This window comes from Pleurodeles waltl, chromosome 7 (assembly GCF_031143425.1).
Source record: "Pleurodeles waltl isolate 20211129_DDA chromosome 7, aPleWal1.hap1.20221129, whole genome shotgun sequence".
NCBI lineage: Eukaryota > Metazoa > Chordata > Amphibia > Caudata > Salamandridae > Pleurodeles > Pleurodeles waltl.
In genome coordinates, this window is record NC_090446.1 from 1345021931 (window position 1) to 1345036887 (window position 14957).

Below are 14957 nucleotides of genomic sequence, written 5' to 3' on the forward strand. Positions count from 1 at the left end.
AGCAGACACACCCATCATAGGACATACTCTATACTAGTCCTAACGACCTTCCAGAGCTGCTGACCTGTCCAGAGATTTCTGCATAGGCCAGAAAGCCTCATCATTAGATTTCACAAAAATACCCTCCTCCCACCTTCCCAACAGATAGACCGTCCACTTCTCTCACCCCCACTTGGTCACACTGGAAAAAGTGCACATCAGGCTGCGGCTGGTAGTGATCCTGGCACACGAGGACCAGAAGGGAGCGCGGCCGCCCGGACGGCAGGACAGTTTCGCAGCGCTGGATTGCTGACAGTGAGTACTCTTCTAGCTCGTCCTGTGAAAATAATAATACCAGTATTCACCATTTAGACTTTGCACACCTCAAAACTGAACAGTCCGTTGCACATAATAAATGCAAAATATATTTTCTGCAGCTGTGAGTTACACTTTCAAGCCTAGAATACATTGAGGTGCGATGGCAAGTCTGTTAAACCTCAAGAACCACAAAAACCTACCTTGTTTTAACTGGTATTATTACTTATTTGACTTAGACTATCTGCTGGTTTTAAATTAGAACATGTTTATCAGCAGCAGTTTGTGGAACCGTGCATTGGTTTCTATAATACAGTCAGTATTACATCATAAAGGATACACAAAACATAGCTATGTTATAGTAAAAGTAGTCAGTGGGTAGAGTTCTAAGGGTTAGTAAAAACAAGGTTACTGTTTCGAAGCCTGACTTACATTGGAGGTTTCTGAAATGAACATAATGTGAAAGTAGGCAAAATGATAGGACAAAATACTAAGACTGAAATTCGTTGAAAAAACCTTAGTTAGGATTTTAAATAAAAGCTACTAAAATCTTGAGAGGCGACACCGAACCCTGTTCCCTCAGCTGCAACGCTGGTGTATACAAAAGGTTTAGGTGCTTCTTGGGGGTGCCAGAGATATGAAATTAGTTCCCTGGAGATGGACACTTAACAAAACCAATAGAAATATTTTGAAGAATGTGTTTCTGTACCTATTGTGTTCCCCATACTTTCATGAACCAGTGTGTGTACTGAATTAAAAGATAAACTTTCTCGGGCAGCATGAATTTCATTTCAATGTGTGAAATGAACATTTCTGGCACACTATTTTTTAAAATCTTAACCTATATTTGGAGACCACAAGCTGTAACTTCAGATAAGATAAGCCGAAACCAATATGTGAACTTTGGCAAGGTTCCAGCCGAATACTTGTTGGACGCTAGTCGTTGTTACACCCTTACAGGAAACCAGTCAATCAAGTCTTGTAGGCTACGTTTATCTGAATGCTCAGTCTGTAGTAATAATGGCGAGAGGCTGTGGTGAATAGAAGACCTTGGCTCCTGGCACGACAAACACGGTTTGCGGGAGTGGCCCCTTATCTTTGGGCAGTTCCCGACTGTCCCTGCAATCCTATCTGGTCCCTGCCCAGCTCCTACCTTGCGTGTGACCTTGGTGGTGCGCGCAGGGATACAGGTGCGGAGGACTGTGGCCTTCGAGCGGCATGCCTGGGCAAGGAGTGGCGGGAAGTCAACATGTCAAGAGTGACACTGGTAGATAATGGTAGGGAGGAGAGGCGCCACCACGTCAGGCTGCAGGTATGTAGAGGCACACAAAGGTATGAGCTTCTATCTCATTTTTAGGTTTGGCTTTCATGGCATCTCAGCACCGCAAGGGCCTAGGATTTCGCCATGGTGTACATATATGACGCAAGGGATGGTCATCAGCTGTGGATGGCCATCTCCAGCAGCTGCTCAGTCGCTCCTTGTTCTGTTTGCCTCGGGGAAGCTGCTCTAGTGTTAAATAGTGCAGCAGAGGTGTTTTTCTGTCAGAGACACTCGCAATTTTTCTACTGTACACCAAAAGCCACCAGAAACAGCACCACCACCAACGCAACAGAATTCATTATGAAACGCATCCGCATCGCAGCACTGCAAAGCAGCTGCATGTCCAACTGCTACTATAATAAAACAATAACAAGACCTTACCACAATACCAATGTAAGCACACCACAACTATAAACTTACAGCGCAATTACACACACTACAGTACTTTAAACACTTTCATCACTGCAACTGAAAAATGATGGCACTACAACTTCACCACTATCATTAAAATTGTGACACTACAACTATACACTGCAACACCACAATATGTATGACAGATAAAACAACACATCTGCTACACTAAAAAATCATGGCCACAGTATTAAAACTACATCACTGTTACAGTACCTAAGCACTACAGGCCACTATTCACTGAACAGTAAAACACTACAACTGCAACACTGCAAAAAAAGATTACTTCGACAACACTGACATGCTACAAAATAGATTGAAATTACAATACTACAACTGCAACACAACCGCAATAGTACAACCACAATGCTACATGTATACAACAACACAAAAACTATAGTTCTTGAAAACCACAACACTGAAGTTCTCCAAGACTGTACACAGATTCAGGCACCCACCCACTCAGATGTAACACCATAACCAGGCCAACAAATACATTTGTTATGGTTGTTGAATGAGTATTTGGAAACTCATTGTGCTCAACTTCTTAACTCTCAAACAGGAGTGTAGAAGCCATTTTATAGGGTAATCACTGTAAATTCAATGGAGGAGAGTGATGCAGGAGTGCTGGAAGTGTGATGCATTGAGGTCTTTGGGGTCATTTGACTTGGTTTGAGGGTGAGAATGATTTGAAAGAGGCTGTCAGCCCCAGGAGACATTAGGTGGCAAGTTAAAGAACTGTGGAAAGGAAGAGAGAGAGTGTGGCACAATGAGCAGCAGTGTGGGCGGGTGAGTCTTGAGTCATGGGGCGGCAGTGTCAGATAGTGAGCGCACAGCCTAGGGGCAGTAGTGTCAGGTGGTCAGTTCTCAGCTTGTGGCGGTGGAGTCAGGGGTGAGTAAATGTTCTCAGTAAGGGAGGAGCTTTATCAGGTGAGTGACTACTCAGTTAAAGGGTAACTGTGTAGGTAAATGTATTAAGTATACTTCCACAAACAAAACACGTTTAAAGCGCCATTATCACACCTTTACAAATGTAAAAAGGACTTTAAAAAATCTATAGCCTGTAACAAATATTCGCAGAATTATACATCTATATCAAAGTAATAGCTTCTGAATTGGTAGTTATATTTTGTTATAAGTAAATATGTCTTAACAATAATTTCCTGGTGCAAGCAGAATAAAAACAAATAAACATGAATGAAGTCCTGTAGAGGCCACGCACAACTGTGACAGGTGGGTCTGTCTTGTGACATGACACAGCAGTGTCAGTGGTGAGTCCTCAGTCATGCGTCTTCTGTGTCAGGTGGCAGAAGAATGGTTCATGGAAGTGGGTGAGTGAATGGGAGTGCAGTATCAGATGGGTGTGCCCTCAGTTATCAGGTGGTGGTGTTATGTGGGTGAGCCTTCAGTCAAGGTGAAGAAGTGCTAGGAAGGTGAGCCTTTGATCATGGGGAGGCAAAATCAGGTGGGTTAACCTTCAATGCTGTAGCATCAGTGTCAAGAGATAAGTTCTGAGTAACAGATGGAGGCACGCTGTCAGAAGATCAGTATTCAGGGTCTACTGGAAGTTGCTGCCAAAAGGGCATTTGTGGCAGTAGCATTTCATACTGGGTACTAAATACCATAACGCACTGCTCTTCAAACTTTTTAATGCTGCGCCACCTAGTGAAAAAAAATCATCAGGGGCCCCCTCCAAATTTTTCACAATTATTCTATTAGATTGGCCAAGTTTAAGTATGTCTACAAGTATTTGAACATTGCAGTTAAGTTCTGTTACCGTTTTAAAAATGCAATCAAATACATGATGGCAAATATACTACTCTAGTAAAGCAGGCTTTACTAACATGTAAAGGTATCCACAGTGTGATTATTAAAAGTGACGGTGGGGGTTTTGAAGCGTATTTGGAGTCCCGTATCTTTTTGACACATACTCACAGCTTGGATATAAATGACAAAACATGTTAGTGATGTCCCATTACAGAGTGGTTTACTGCTGCTAATTTTTTTTAACTTAAAACAAAGACCTTTGATTACCATAATGCTTCTTTTGGCCAGAGCCTGCAGCTCTTGACCCCCTTCCCCCTCCCTGTCCCGGTGAGGTCCACCCTCAAGTTTGAAGACCCCTGCTAAAACATGGTATAATGCATGGCTATTGCATGGCTACAGTACCTTGGACTCCACGTCGAGGAGCTTCACTGAGGAGGTGTTCACCTGCAGAAGCATCTCCTGCACCCAGATCTTGCCTTTAGAGTCCATAGCCGCCAGCTTGCGAATGGCATCCTCCACTGTGTGGACATCATCGTCTTCATCAATGGTGAAGGTGACAAGGTGCTGCAGTAAAAGGAAGCCACAATCAGAAATAAAATCAAATGTCGGCTAAAGCAATATGTGCTGGTTCTAAACCTCATGTTCTACACTGGCAGTGGAACTCAGAAAGTCCCTCTCCCCATCTTAGTCGCAGTGATATTGGAGAAACAGTAGCTCACACGAAACTGCCCCCTCTTCTTGTGACCGAATGCTCCAAGGAATCAGTTTAAAGAAATTCTATTTCCAAGTGGTATCCCACTAATGCACAGATTGCTCCACCTTTTCACAGTTCTGGGGGATTCAGAAGAAACATCATCTTAAAGAATCAACAGATTCTAGAGTCACCACCATTAACACACAGATTCTAACACCTCTCCTATCCCCCAGAGAGATAATTACTGGACACTAAAGATCAGGAGGGGCACCATATCCACATATTCTACTAACTTGCTTCAGATTATACCCAACTAGTAACAGTTGCCCAGGGAAAACTGTAACAGAATACAAGTTTGGAATTCTCTTTGGACTAATGGAATAGCTGGATCTCAGTTATTATGAACATGTAGAAGTAAACTAACAGCAATTTTGGAGCGTTTCCAAAAGGCCAGTAGGGTTGGGCCATAGTAAATCACACATTAGGAGCAGCAGATCTATAACTAACTCAATCTCCCAGTTTGCCGTATGACAAGTTGTCTCAGCCCTCACTGAAAAAACAATACTCTCTCTATATTGTAAACCTAGCTGGAGCAAGTTGGTGTAGTGTGAGGTTCTGGTTGGGCAGAGAAATAGCAGTATATACTCAACAATATGGACTCTCAACATGTTCAAGCACACCCAACAAAACTTACATTCACATTGTATTGTGAGACATCAGCCATGATAAAGTTAGAGTACCTCTTCCTTTGCTCTGCAACAAATGAGATAGGAGAAACAACATTAAAACTGTTTTACTTTGTGTACAAAGTTCTATTTTGACTATTCTAGTACTTTCAGTTTTATTTATAGATCGTTTTCTCATACAGCATGGACAACCATAAATAATTACCAAGGGCATGCTCCAAGAACTTGACAATAATCAGAGACTTTTAACATATGAAACAAATTGATAGTTCTGGAGTAGCAAAAGGGCAAAGTAATTGTGGAGAATTTTAGCAGTTGGGGAAGAACCAGAGTCCGACTGATCTACATTTGACTTGGGAGCTATTTTGAGAGGGTGTTAGATTTGGGTCAAGGCCAATCAAGTGTAAGTGACTCTGTCCTGGCCCTCCTAACATTTCAGAGAGTAAGCCATACTCTTACACCACACCAGTCCACTTCTGAATGTGAGATCACCCTCAAGGACATTTCCGAGAGTCCTTGTGAAGCAATATTACAGAGGGGAAAACATATTTTTGTTGTACTAAGTTCTAGGTAACAGGGTAGTCAGCTGCAAGAAATGCAACCAGATAACTTGTATTAAAGGAATAAGAGAACACAGAATGTGAAATATTTAAATACCACCCACAAAGATTTGGCAGGATTAAAAGAACAAATGCCAGCACGGGTAACTCCTATGAAAGATGACTGGTCATTATATGCTCTTTGCAAACATGTGAGTGCCACAGAGTTGCAATGGAAGCACAACCAGCTCCTTTCTTGATAGCAATAACTTTATATTTAGATACTAATGAATTCAGGTAGCTCACTTACAACTGTATTGCATAATTGGAACCTAGGATTGCAGAAGGTTGCATATAGATTTTACAATCAAAATTCAGAGCAATGGGTAATCCATATAATGTTATTTATTTCTTCGTGATGCTAAATACTGGCCAGCAGAGCTCCTCCTTTGGGATATTATAATTCATACACTTACTTCACCAAAATAATAACGTATCTTGATGAAAAAATGAAGGCAGCACATGCAGAATGTGTTGTAGTGGATATGTAACATGAAGTAAAACTGATGTGTTAAACATTATTTGGAACTAATGGTTCCTCATGGTGCTAGCCGGAGAACCTTTTCAGAGCATCACCACATGGAAATATCAGGATAAAGTTGAGAAAATATGGGCATTAGGGATTCAGTGGAAGGTTAGGTGTTCATACTTAATCTATTGTGATGGGAAACTTAATTTAATTGTCTGGCAGCCTGACACTCAGCTTGTATATTCCTGAATTAGAAAATCAAACCAGACTAAACATTGCAGACCACAAAGGTCTGGTTTGACAAAAAGGCATGCCCCGATTTCGAATTACTTTGTGCAGGATGCACAGAAATGTAAACAAAAGTGATATACGGCACACTAGTATTGTAACCACAATATACATTTAAGAGTCTGAGACACCAGTGCACCCAGACAGAGGTATTCTGTAGTCAGTGCCGTAGATGTTGAGTTGTATCCAAATAAGCAATCTTGGTATAGTCAAGCCCAGAAACACCAGGTCTAAAACAGTCAGATCTGATGAGGAAAGCAGAGAAGTGAGAGATTCTTCTTCAAAGTCTTTAGGGTGTTGGGTTCATAGACTGTGGGTCTGTGCTGTAACAAAAGCAGCAAATGACCACAAGGCCAGATGTCAGACTCCCAAAAAGTTATCTTCACTCTCTTCTAGACTAATTTTTGAATAATTTTGTCACGTGTTGATTGCCAAGAGGCAGAAGGAGAATGCTGTACATATTTTGTCTTAGAACGCAAAAGCCAGACCAAAATGTTGGTATGATTAGCATCATTAAACAGCTGAAAGGGACAGTGGTGATAGGGTGGCATCCTGAGGGACACCACAGGTAAGCTACTTTGAAGATGAAAGAAATGGGGTCATACTCACTGACTGTGTTATCTCTGCTATGAATCATCTAATCCCATTGGCTGTCCTACCCAGTGCTGTCCTACAGTCAGCAGGTTGTGAATGAGCATAGAGAGTTCTGTGATGTCCTAGAAAAGGCCTTACTAGTGCAGCTATACTGTTGCTATTACACTCTATTGCTACATAATTCAGCATCAGAATAAAGGCTGATTTAGTAACTCTGCTTGTTGTGAATCTGACTTCTGAAGTAAAGTAACGAATTCACTCAGAAAAAAAACATTGCAAGGGAGAAGATATGGCCTAAGGATCAAAACTGCCAACTTTGGAACTTGGGAACTCTCCTGGTGTGGGCTCAACATCCTGTGATCCTGCATACATCACTTAATCTCCCTATTGCCAAAAGTCTGACCTTGTGTAATGTAATTTGGTGCTCACTTGAAGCACTTTCATGCCCTTGAGAAACGTTTGTGCTACATAAAAAACATCAAAAAATAAAGTCGTCCATTACTGCCTGCTTCAGTGGCTTGGGCTATGACAAGTTAGTAACTGGATGATAGTTGGTAATATTAGAAGGATTTGTTTGAGGCCGTTATCACAGCATATTGGAGAGAGTAAGGCACATCTCCAGTCATAAAAAAACAATTAATGCTCATGGAGTCATTTAGATACAGTCAGAGGTTTACAATAGTGTTTCCTTCATTTACCAATCAATGTTCTACATTACATAATGGGAGCACTGTCCAGGTCTGCACCAGAGCCTGTATTGCAAACAATGCCTTGGGGGCACAACAGGCATGTGTGCCTGTTTTTTGTGCTCCCGGAGCACTGGAGTATTTCAGAAGAGGCTGCAGAAGCTCGACCCGCTTATTCTGTAGTACAGATAACGCAGGTGCACATACAGCGCTGGCTAGCATCAGAGGGTCTTCCTCCATTTGCATGGAGCTGTGGCAGCATGTAAATGAGGGAAACACTTTGTCTTTGCACCCACGTCCTATTATGGTTGCAGGCTCAGATGCAGAGGGGTCTTCAGGAGGCGCACTGACAGTGCACCCATGAGGGAAGCCATCTGGAGCTGGTTAAGGAGGAGCTCAAAGACACATCAAAAACTCTCTAGGAGACAGAGTGTCCTATTAACATGAATGTGCTGCCACTTTGCAGCTGCCCATGGGGCAACCCATTTAGTGAAGGATAGAATGGCTGTTTACAGGTTGCTCTGCGTTTTACAGTACAGGCAGCAGCCACCTGCATGTTAAAGTAAAAACAGAGATTCCCTTGCAGGCGGGTGCAGTGAATGACAGAGAATGACTGCACCCGCATGCAGAGGGATGTCTAGGGGGGTCCATAGGACCCTTCTTCAACCCTCCAGATGGTTGCCCTCAGGCGGCACACTAACATTGTGCCATCTTTTTGTGCCACACTGTCAGTGGTCTCTTATGAGACTGTTTGCCTTTGTGCCAGTTCCAGCAATACTGCGCAGTAGGGCACAGACACAGAGGCAAAGCAATTCCCTCATTTAGATAGGACCATGCCCCCATGCAGATGAAGGAATGCCTTTTCAAGACAGCGCTGGTGCTACATGTGAGCCAGGGGTATCTGTATTACAGAAGGGGCCGCACAATGTCTGCGGTCCCTTCTGTAATACCATAGTGCCGTGGGGGCGCACAAAATGAGCCCACACACCCGGTGACCTACAGGGGCCCTATGTATAATAGTACCCCAGGTTTCTAACCACTACATGTTTTGTGTTTGCAATTACCACCATAAAAATTCTGGTGATAAAAGTGAATGCAAACCACGAGCCAACACAAGCTCTGCTGATTTATATACAGGGCCACTGGAATTATGCGATTCTGCAGCTCAGCTTGTTCTGCATAATTATGGATTTACGGCATTTAGCACACAATCCATCATCTGCTGCATAATTTGAAGATTTCCCGTGCCCCCCAAATTTTTGTTTCTAACTCAACAGATCAAAAGTTACTAAAAATGCTAAGACGTGTTGCTGTGCCATGGGAAACCTTCCTCAAAGTGTACTGGGAAACTTTCAATTGCATATTGTTGTATTTGAGTGTTAAACAGTTACTAGTGAGGTGGAATCTTTGTCCAGACAGTATTAACGTGTAAAAAAGACAAAATATTCTGCCGCATAACATGGTCATCTCCTGTGGTGTTATTCCAACGGCACTGTCTACAAATCTGTTCTAATGCATAAACAGGTACAAATATAATTTGCACCCGTTTTCAAGGTACAGCCTGGCTGTAAATGAACTCATGAGCTTCAGTGCTTCAGAGACAAGTAGGAGGTGGTGTAGCTGTGTAAGGGTGTGAATAGAGAAAGATCTGCAGAAGAGCACGAGGGCTTTCATTTTTTAAACTATAGTAAAACAAGCTTTGGCAAAGCCAATATTTCCCGCCTACAGGACAAAAGCTACTGGCTTTGACAATATTGAGCCACGTTATACAATAGCACAGATCTCATGCAGCATGGCCAAAAGTTTTTTTTAAAGTGCTATGACATAGCCAGTGCTGGCTACATCATAGCTCTTTTTTATTGGTGGTGGGCAGGATGCAACATGGGCAATGGACGATTTGGGTTAGAAAAGGGCCATTATGCTGTTGCGTCATAGCACTTCTTTTGGTTCAGGAAGGCAGGTGGGTGGCAAGCAACAGCATCAGTTAGGTAAGGAAATGTGGCAAGGAACAACACAGAGTTTCTGCAAGTAAAAACATGAGGTTGGGGCAAAGTCACAGCAAAGAAGAGGGAGGGTGGGTGGGGATAAGCAACAACATTGGGGGTTGTGGCAAGCAACATCACGGGGTGGGAGGACAAGTAGGGGCAAGCAACAATAAAGAGGTAAGGGGCAAGCAACAACACAAATGAGGGAGCCAGCTGAAACAGACATGGTCTGATAAGAGTAGTTAATCAGAAAGAAAAAAATAGCATGCAAAAAACATAAGCAGGGGAAGGACACAAGTAATGCACCCATGCTCCAGTCAAGGAACAAGCACATGAAGAAGAAGGAAGCCTATCGCAGCTGGTATTGGTACAAAAAGAAAGAAATGAGGCCGATAATGAAGTCACCCAGTGGTGAGTAATAGGCTGTCTCCAAGCCAACTGATAGAAAACAAAAGATCTCAAACGAACAGCTCATGCGCTGTCTTGATAAGACCTAAAAAGTTCCGGCAACTAACAGGCTAACTATGGCAGTCTAGAGGGTGTGGCTGTACACACCTAATCAGCAAGCCCCAAAATCACACCTGTATTGTCAATCATTGACTTCATAGGCATATCAAAGTAGATGTTGCCGATGTTCACACTGGTGACATTTTCAGTGGCACTGTATACTTTTTGTGCCACTTTATATTTGAGGGCAGTGCCTTCTAACATTCATAGTTTATTCAAGATATTTCAGAACTCTATCTGGGGTGCAGAAGATACAGTAATCCTTGATGCGAAAGAGAAGAGTGTTCCTATCTTAATTCATAATTATGGCTTGTAGATGCCACATTTCTCTGTAAGGATCATAGTTTATCTTGCATGCCCCTTTAAAAAGAACAAAAAAATATATACTTGATTGTGTTTGCAGGCAGGAGATACACAATATTAAAAGACTAAATAAATAACAGTTTAGGTTGCTGAAAGGCCAATTTTGAGGACTTTCTGGTATCATGTATCTTTTGCTGGGCTGTGTTTATTGACAATGAAATAGTAACTGGATATTTTAAGATTAGGATATTTTCTGTAGTTGGCATTGCAGGTAGTAATCAGTTAACCATAAACTTCAAACTACTGGTTATCAAACGATTACAATGACATAGCACAAATTCATCAGACTGAATTATTAAATCATTATACATCTATAAGGAATTGGCTAGTATTAGATTAATATTTAAAATCATAAGTTAATGAGAGTTATTAATAGTCAGATTCGTCCTTAAACACTGATTATGAATACATTATTAACCTCAATTGCATGAGAACATAATTAGGAAATAGCACTAATTATTTGTAGACATACTAGTTCAAAGTAACATTTTGGAAGCAGAGTTCTGTGGAATAAAACATCATGATATCATATCAGCGATTGAACTTTAGATCGGAAATAAAGGTTAAGCAATGGCTATCCAACATACCCAAGGTGGAACCTGGGGAACAAAGCAGTGTGTAAAGCAAGGGAATGCTCACAAAAACTTCAAAAAGTTTGGGAACCTTGGTTGGACCATTGTCACAGTAGGCTTTCTACAATACGAGTAACATGTCTTTGCTGTGTAATAAGAATACCCTTCAGAAGTGGAATAGAGCTCAGGAAAGAGAAGAGAAATGAATGGGTAAAAGTGTTTAAGTCCATAACGATTATGTGGATGACCCATATTTGCCAAGCTTCCCAGGTCCATGCATGATGTGCTACTCCAGCCCACATTTTTACTTTTGAATTCTGGGACGTGTATTCCTGTTCTATAATGGAATAAACAAGATAATAAGTCCCAGAATTCAAAGAAAAATCCTGGAGAGCAGCAGCACATCAAACATGGACCTGGGAATCTTGGCAGGGCCGATGGCCTTGCTAACACTGCTTAACAAGCACTGAAAAGACCCATATATTTCATTTTAGTACAGTGAAAGGTTTTCTCAAACTTCACTAAGACATACAGTATGGACAACAGGGACAGCAATATTTGATAGAAAATGTGCAAACTGGCAGCAGTACTGAAAACTTCATTTCGTAGCAACATATATAGCAAAGCAACAGCAGCAGAAGACACACACACGAATACGCATCTACAACTGCAGTATGAGGTAGACCTAAAGATCCATGGACGCTCATTACTGCCCTGCTCCCATCTGTGCTGCTGCCAGAGAAAAACGACATGAATTATCTTGTTAACTAACACTTTAATAACATTACAATGACATGTGTGGGCCCCTAAAAGTAAAAGCTGCTAAAAGTGCGAGCACAAGCTGCTGGATTAATAAACAAAATGACCACATTGGTGTGGATGACAGGCACTTATTTTTGTGGAAGCACACACATTCTGCCCTACAAGAAACATGAGCTCTTGGCTCCCAGCATGTGGGCAGAGCCCAAGCCCCTCTCCTGGTGATTCTCACATAGTTGCTTGGCGACAGCTGCGATGCCAGGCCGGACCACAAAGAGGGAATACTGAAGAGGATCTTTACACCTCCTTGTTTAACTGAGGTCCAGGTAGGCTGGGTTCGCCTAGCCATTCAGGATATCCACCTTTGGTTTGTTTATATGTGTTTAAGTTTATACATGAAGAATCGAAATGGAATTCATTTATATAGTCAGTGCATTTTCCGGAAAAAAATAGAAGCTCCCTCCCCCCACCCAGGGTGTGTGTTAAAATAGTCTGGGTCCAGCAGAGGAAAGCAACAATACTGAGTAATGACTGGTAAAGCTGGGGACCGGGGAGTGGCAGGTTCTCAAAAGGAGACAATGAAATAAGTGGGCAGGATGTGCCCAGCACTCACCATCTGCACTTAACTGAAAGTTCACCTCTTCCAGGATCACCTCAATCACCTTTACTAACAACCAGAGCTCATCAAGCCCTCCGGGCCTCAGCAGTAGGCACGCCTGTCTACTTACCGGATCTATCATTAGTGCAGCAGGTGCAGTGGAACCAGGCCCCACCACATTCCAATGATGGCTTTTTTGATACCTAATCAGCTGGTGTGGGATCTCGCTCTCCATACTATGGCACCTTTGTTATGCCAGAAGCAAGAAGGGTACCAGAAGAGTTCCTATTCGCTTATGCAGTGTACTTGTGCTTCCAGCTAAGTTTTTGCAACATAAATTCTGATTATAAATGTATACATGCAAACACATAAAGGTACATATGTACGTATGTAGATATAGATGCATTCATAAAAGCATACTTGTATATTCATATATTTACAGATATGCATCCATATATGTGCATATACTAGTACATGCATGTGGACATACATCAATACGTACATTCATACATACATGAGACATCAATGCATACCTACATCCATATACATTCGTGCATGGACATATACATGCATGTGTAGGTACACATATGCAATACTATATGAATGCGTATATACAGATATACATACACACACTATTGCATGTATGAATATCGTACACATATACCCACGTTCTAGGATTCTAGCAAACCAAAACAAATGCAGAAAAAACTACACAATGGGCAGGGCAGGATCAATGCAGCACTGAAAGGACCAGCGCTAGTTCACGGTGCCATGGCATGGTGCCCACCCTGGGAAACCTGATGCCACCACTGCAGGGACGCGAGGGCGACCAATTGTCACCCAGAGCCAAATTAAATGCTTCTCATTGCACTGCGTGGAAGAAGGTAACGTGTCACGAGAGGACGAGGCATTCCTGGCAGGAGACCCACGCGGACAAAAGCGCAATTAGCCACCACTCTCCGTCTGAGCCCGAGGCAGCTCACGTTACTTCTCACCTGGAGCAGACTGGAGACCTGGGGAGGCACCGAGCAGCTCTCGCAGCAGCTGGAAGCAGTGTCCAAGATTCACCATGCGGGGAGGGGCAGGGCTTAGCGCCGAGAAGAGCCTCAGGCACTTCTACCTGCCCCAACCGCTCTAAAACGCACCAATCACAAAAGCTTCTTAGCTTGTTGCCCATGACCTGGAAACACTTCACACCCCATAAAGGACATCAGCTGTGCAAGGCCTATCAACATGAGCTGAAAACCCAGGGACAGATGTATCATACTTTCAGGCAACGCAGTGCTGCCCGACACCTTGCTGCGCTGTATGAATGGGTGAGGGCAGGAATGCACCATTTCTAACATCATATGGTGCATTCCTGTCCCCTCCTTGCACTGGTACAACAATGTGCTGCCTAGCGGCAATGTAGGCACCCGTGCACTCCGTGCATTGCAGACAGAATTGTTTTATGCAGAAAGAGGCACCTGCCTGCACAACAACAATCCTCAGAGGTATTTGCAGTGCACTTAGAAAGAGGAAACGAGGGGAAACAAAGATATTTCTTCTCATTGCGCCTCCCTTGAGAAGGCATAGCATTTTCACACATTCCCAGGTTTGCTTGTCTTGGTAAATATGGGAATGCTTCAGAATCCATGGATGCATGTGTGTGAACACCCACACTACTCCCATGGACCACCTTCCCAGGGCAATAAAGCATGGCAGTGATTCGCACTGCTTGGCGTTACTCCAGATTTACCAAGCCATTCAAGGCCTTCTTGCCTGGTTTGGTAAATCTCATCCTTGGTTTTGTGTTGCCCTGGGTGGCGCAAGGGGGACAGACAACCTTTATCATTTTGGCCCCTAACCTGGATTTTCTTACTCAAGTTTTGTGCCACCGTATGATATCAGCTCTTTAGTGGGGCACATGTGATGGAGACTGATATTGGGGATTACACTGTAATAGCAGCTTTTTTTTTTTCATTTAGCACTAACTCGACCTGCAGGTATTGCAGTGCTTTTCATGAGCACCAGTTACATTACACAAAGTCACATTAATTTTTTAGGCACAGAGAGATTAAGTGATTTGCCAGAATAACAGGATATTGAGCATATGCCAAGACCAAAACCTGGTTCTAAAGTGGCAGCTCTGGCCGTGACACCACATCCTCACCTATATGAAATGGAAGGTCTGGGCTACGTCTGGACAGTAAGTAGCAGGAGTAGGGCCCTAGTGCAAAGAAATTGCCTATTAGGTAGTTAAATACATAGACAATCAGGGCTCAGTTGCCCCTCCAGAGCCTGAGCCCTGCACCACTGCACCTGCTGAACTAATGATAGCTATGCCCTACATCTAGAGTATTACGGGTAGTTCTGGTGGCCACA

The 14957-nt window shown here is 42.8% G+C and overlaps 1 protein-coding gene across 2 annotated transcripts in view; it reads right to left on the bottom strand.

Moving 5' to 3' along the window:
- Positions 1–14957, bottom strand: part of EPS8L1 (EPS8 signaling adaptor L1) — a 159001-nt gene that overhangs the window by 63269 nt on the left and 80775 nt on the right. For both annotated transcript variants that reach the window (XM_069200742.1, XM_069200741.1), the window contains 3 exons: positions 5182–5240; positions 4196–4357; positions 167–316 (listed from right to left, as the gene is read on the bottom strand). In XM_069200742.1, the coding sequence (XP_069056843.1) occupies positions 167–316; positions 4196–4357; positions 5182–5240 (371 nt within the window). The remainder of the gene's footprint in view (positions 1–166; positions 317–4195; positions 4358–5181; positions 5241–14957) is intronic.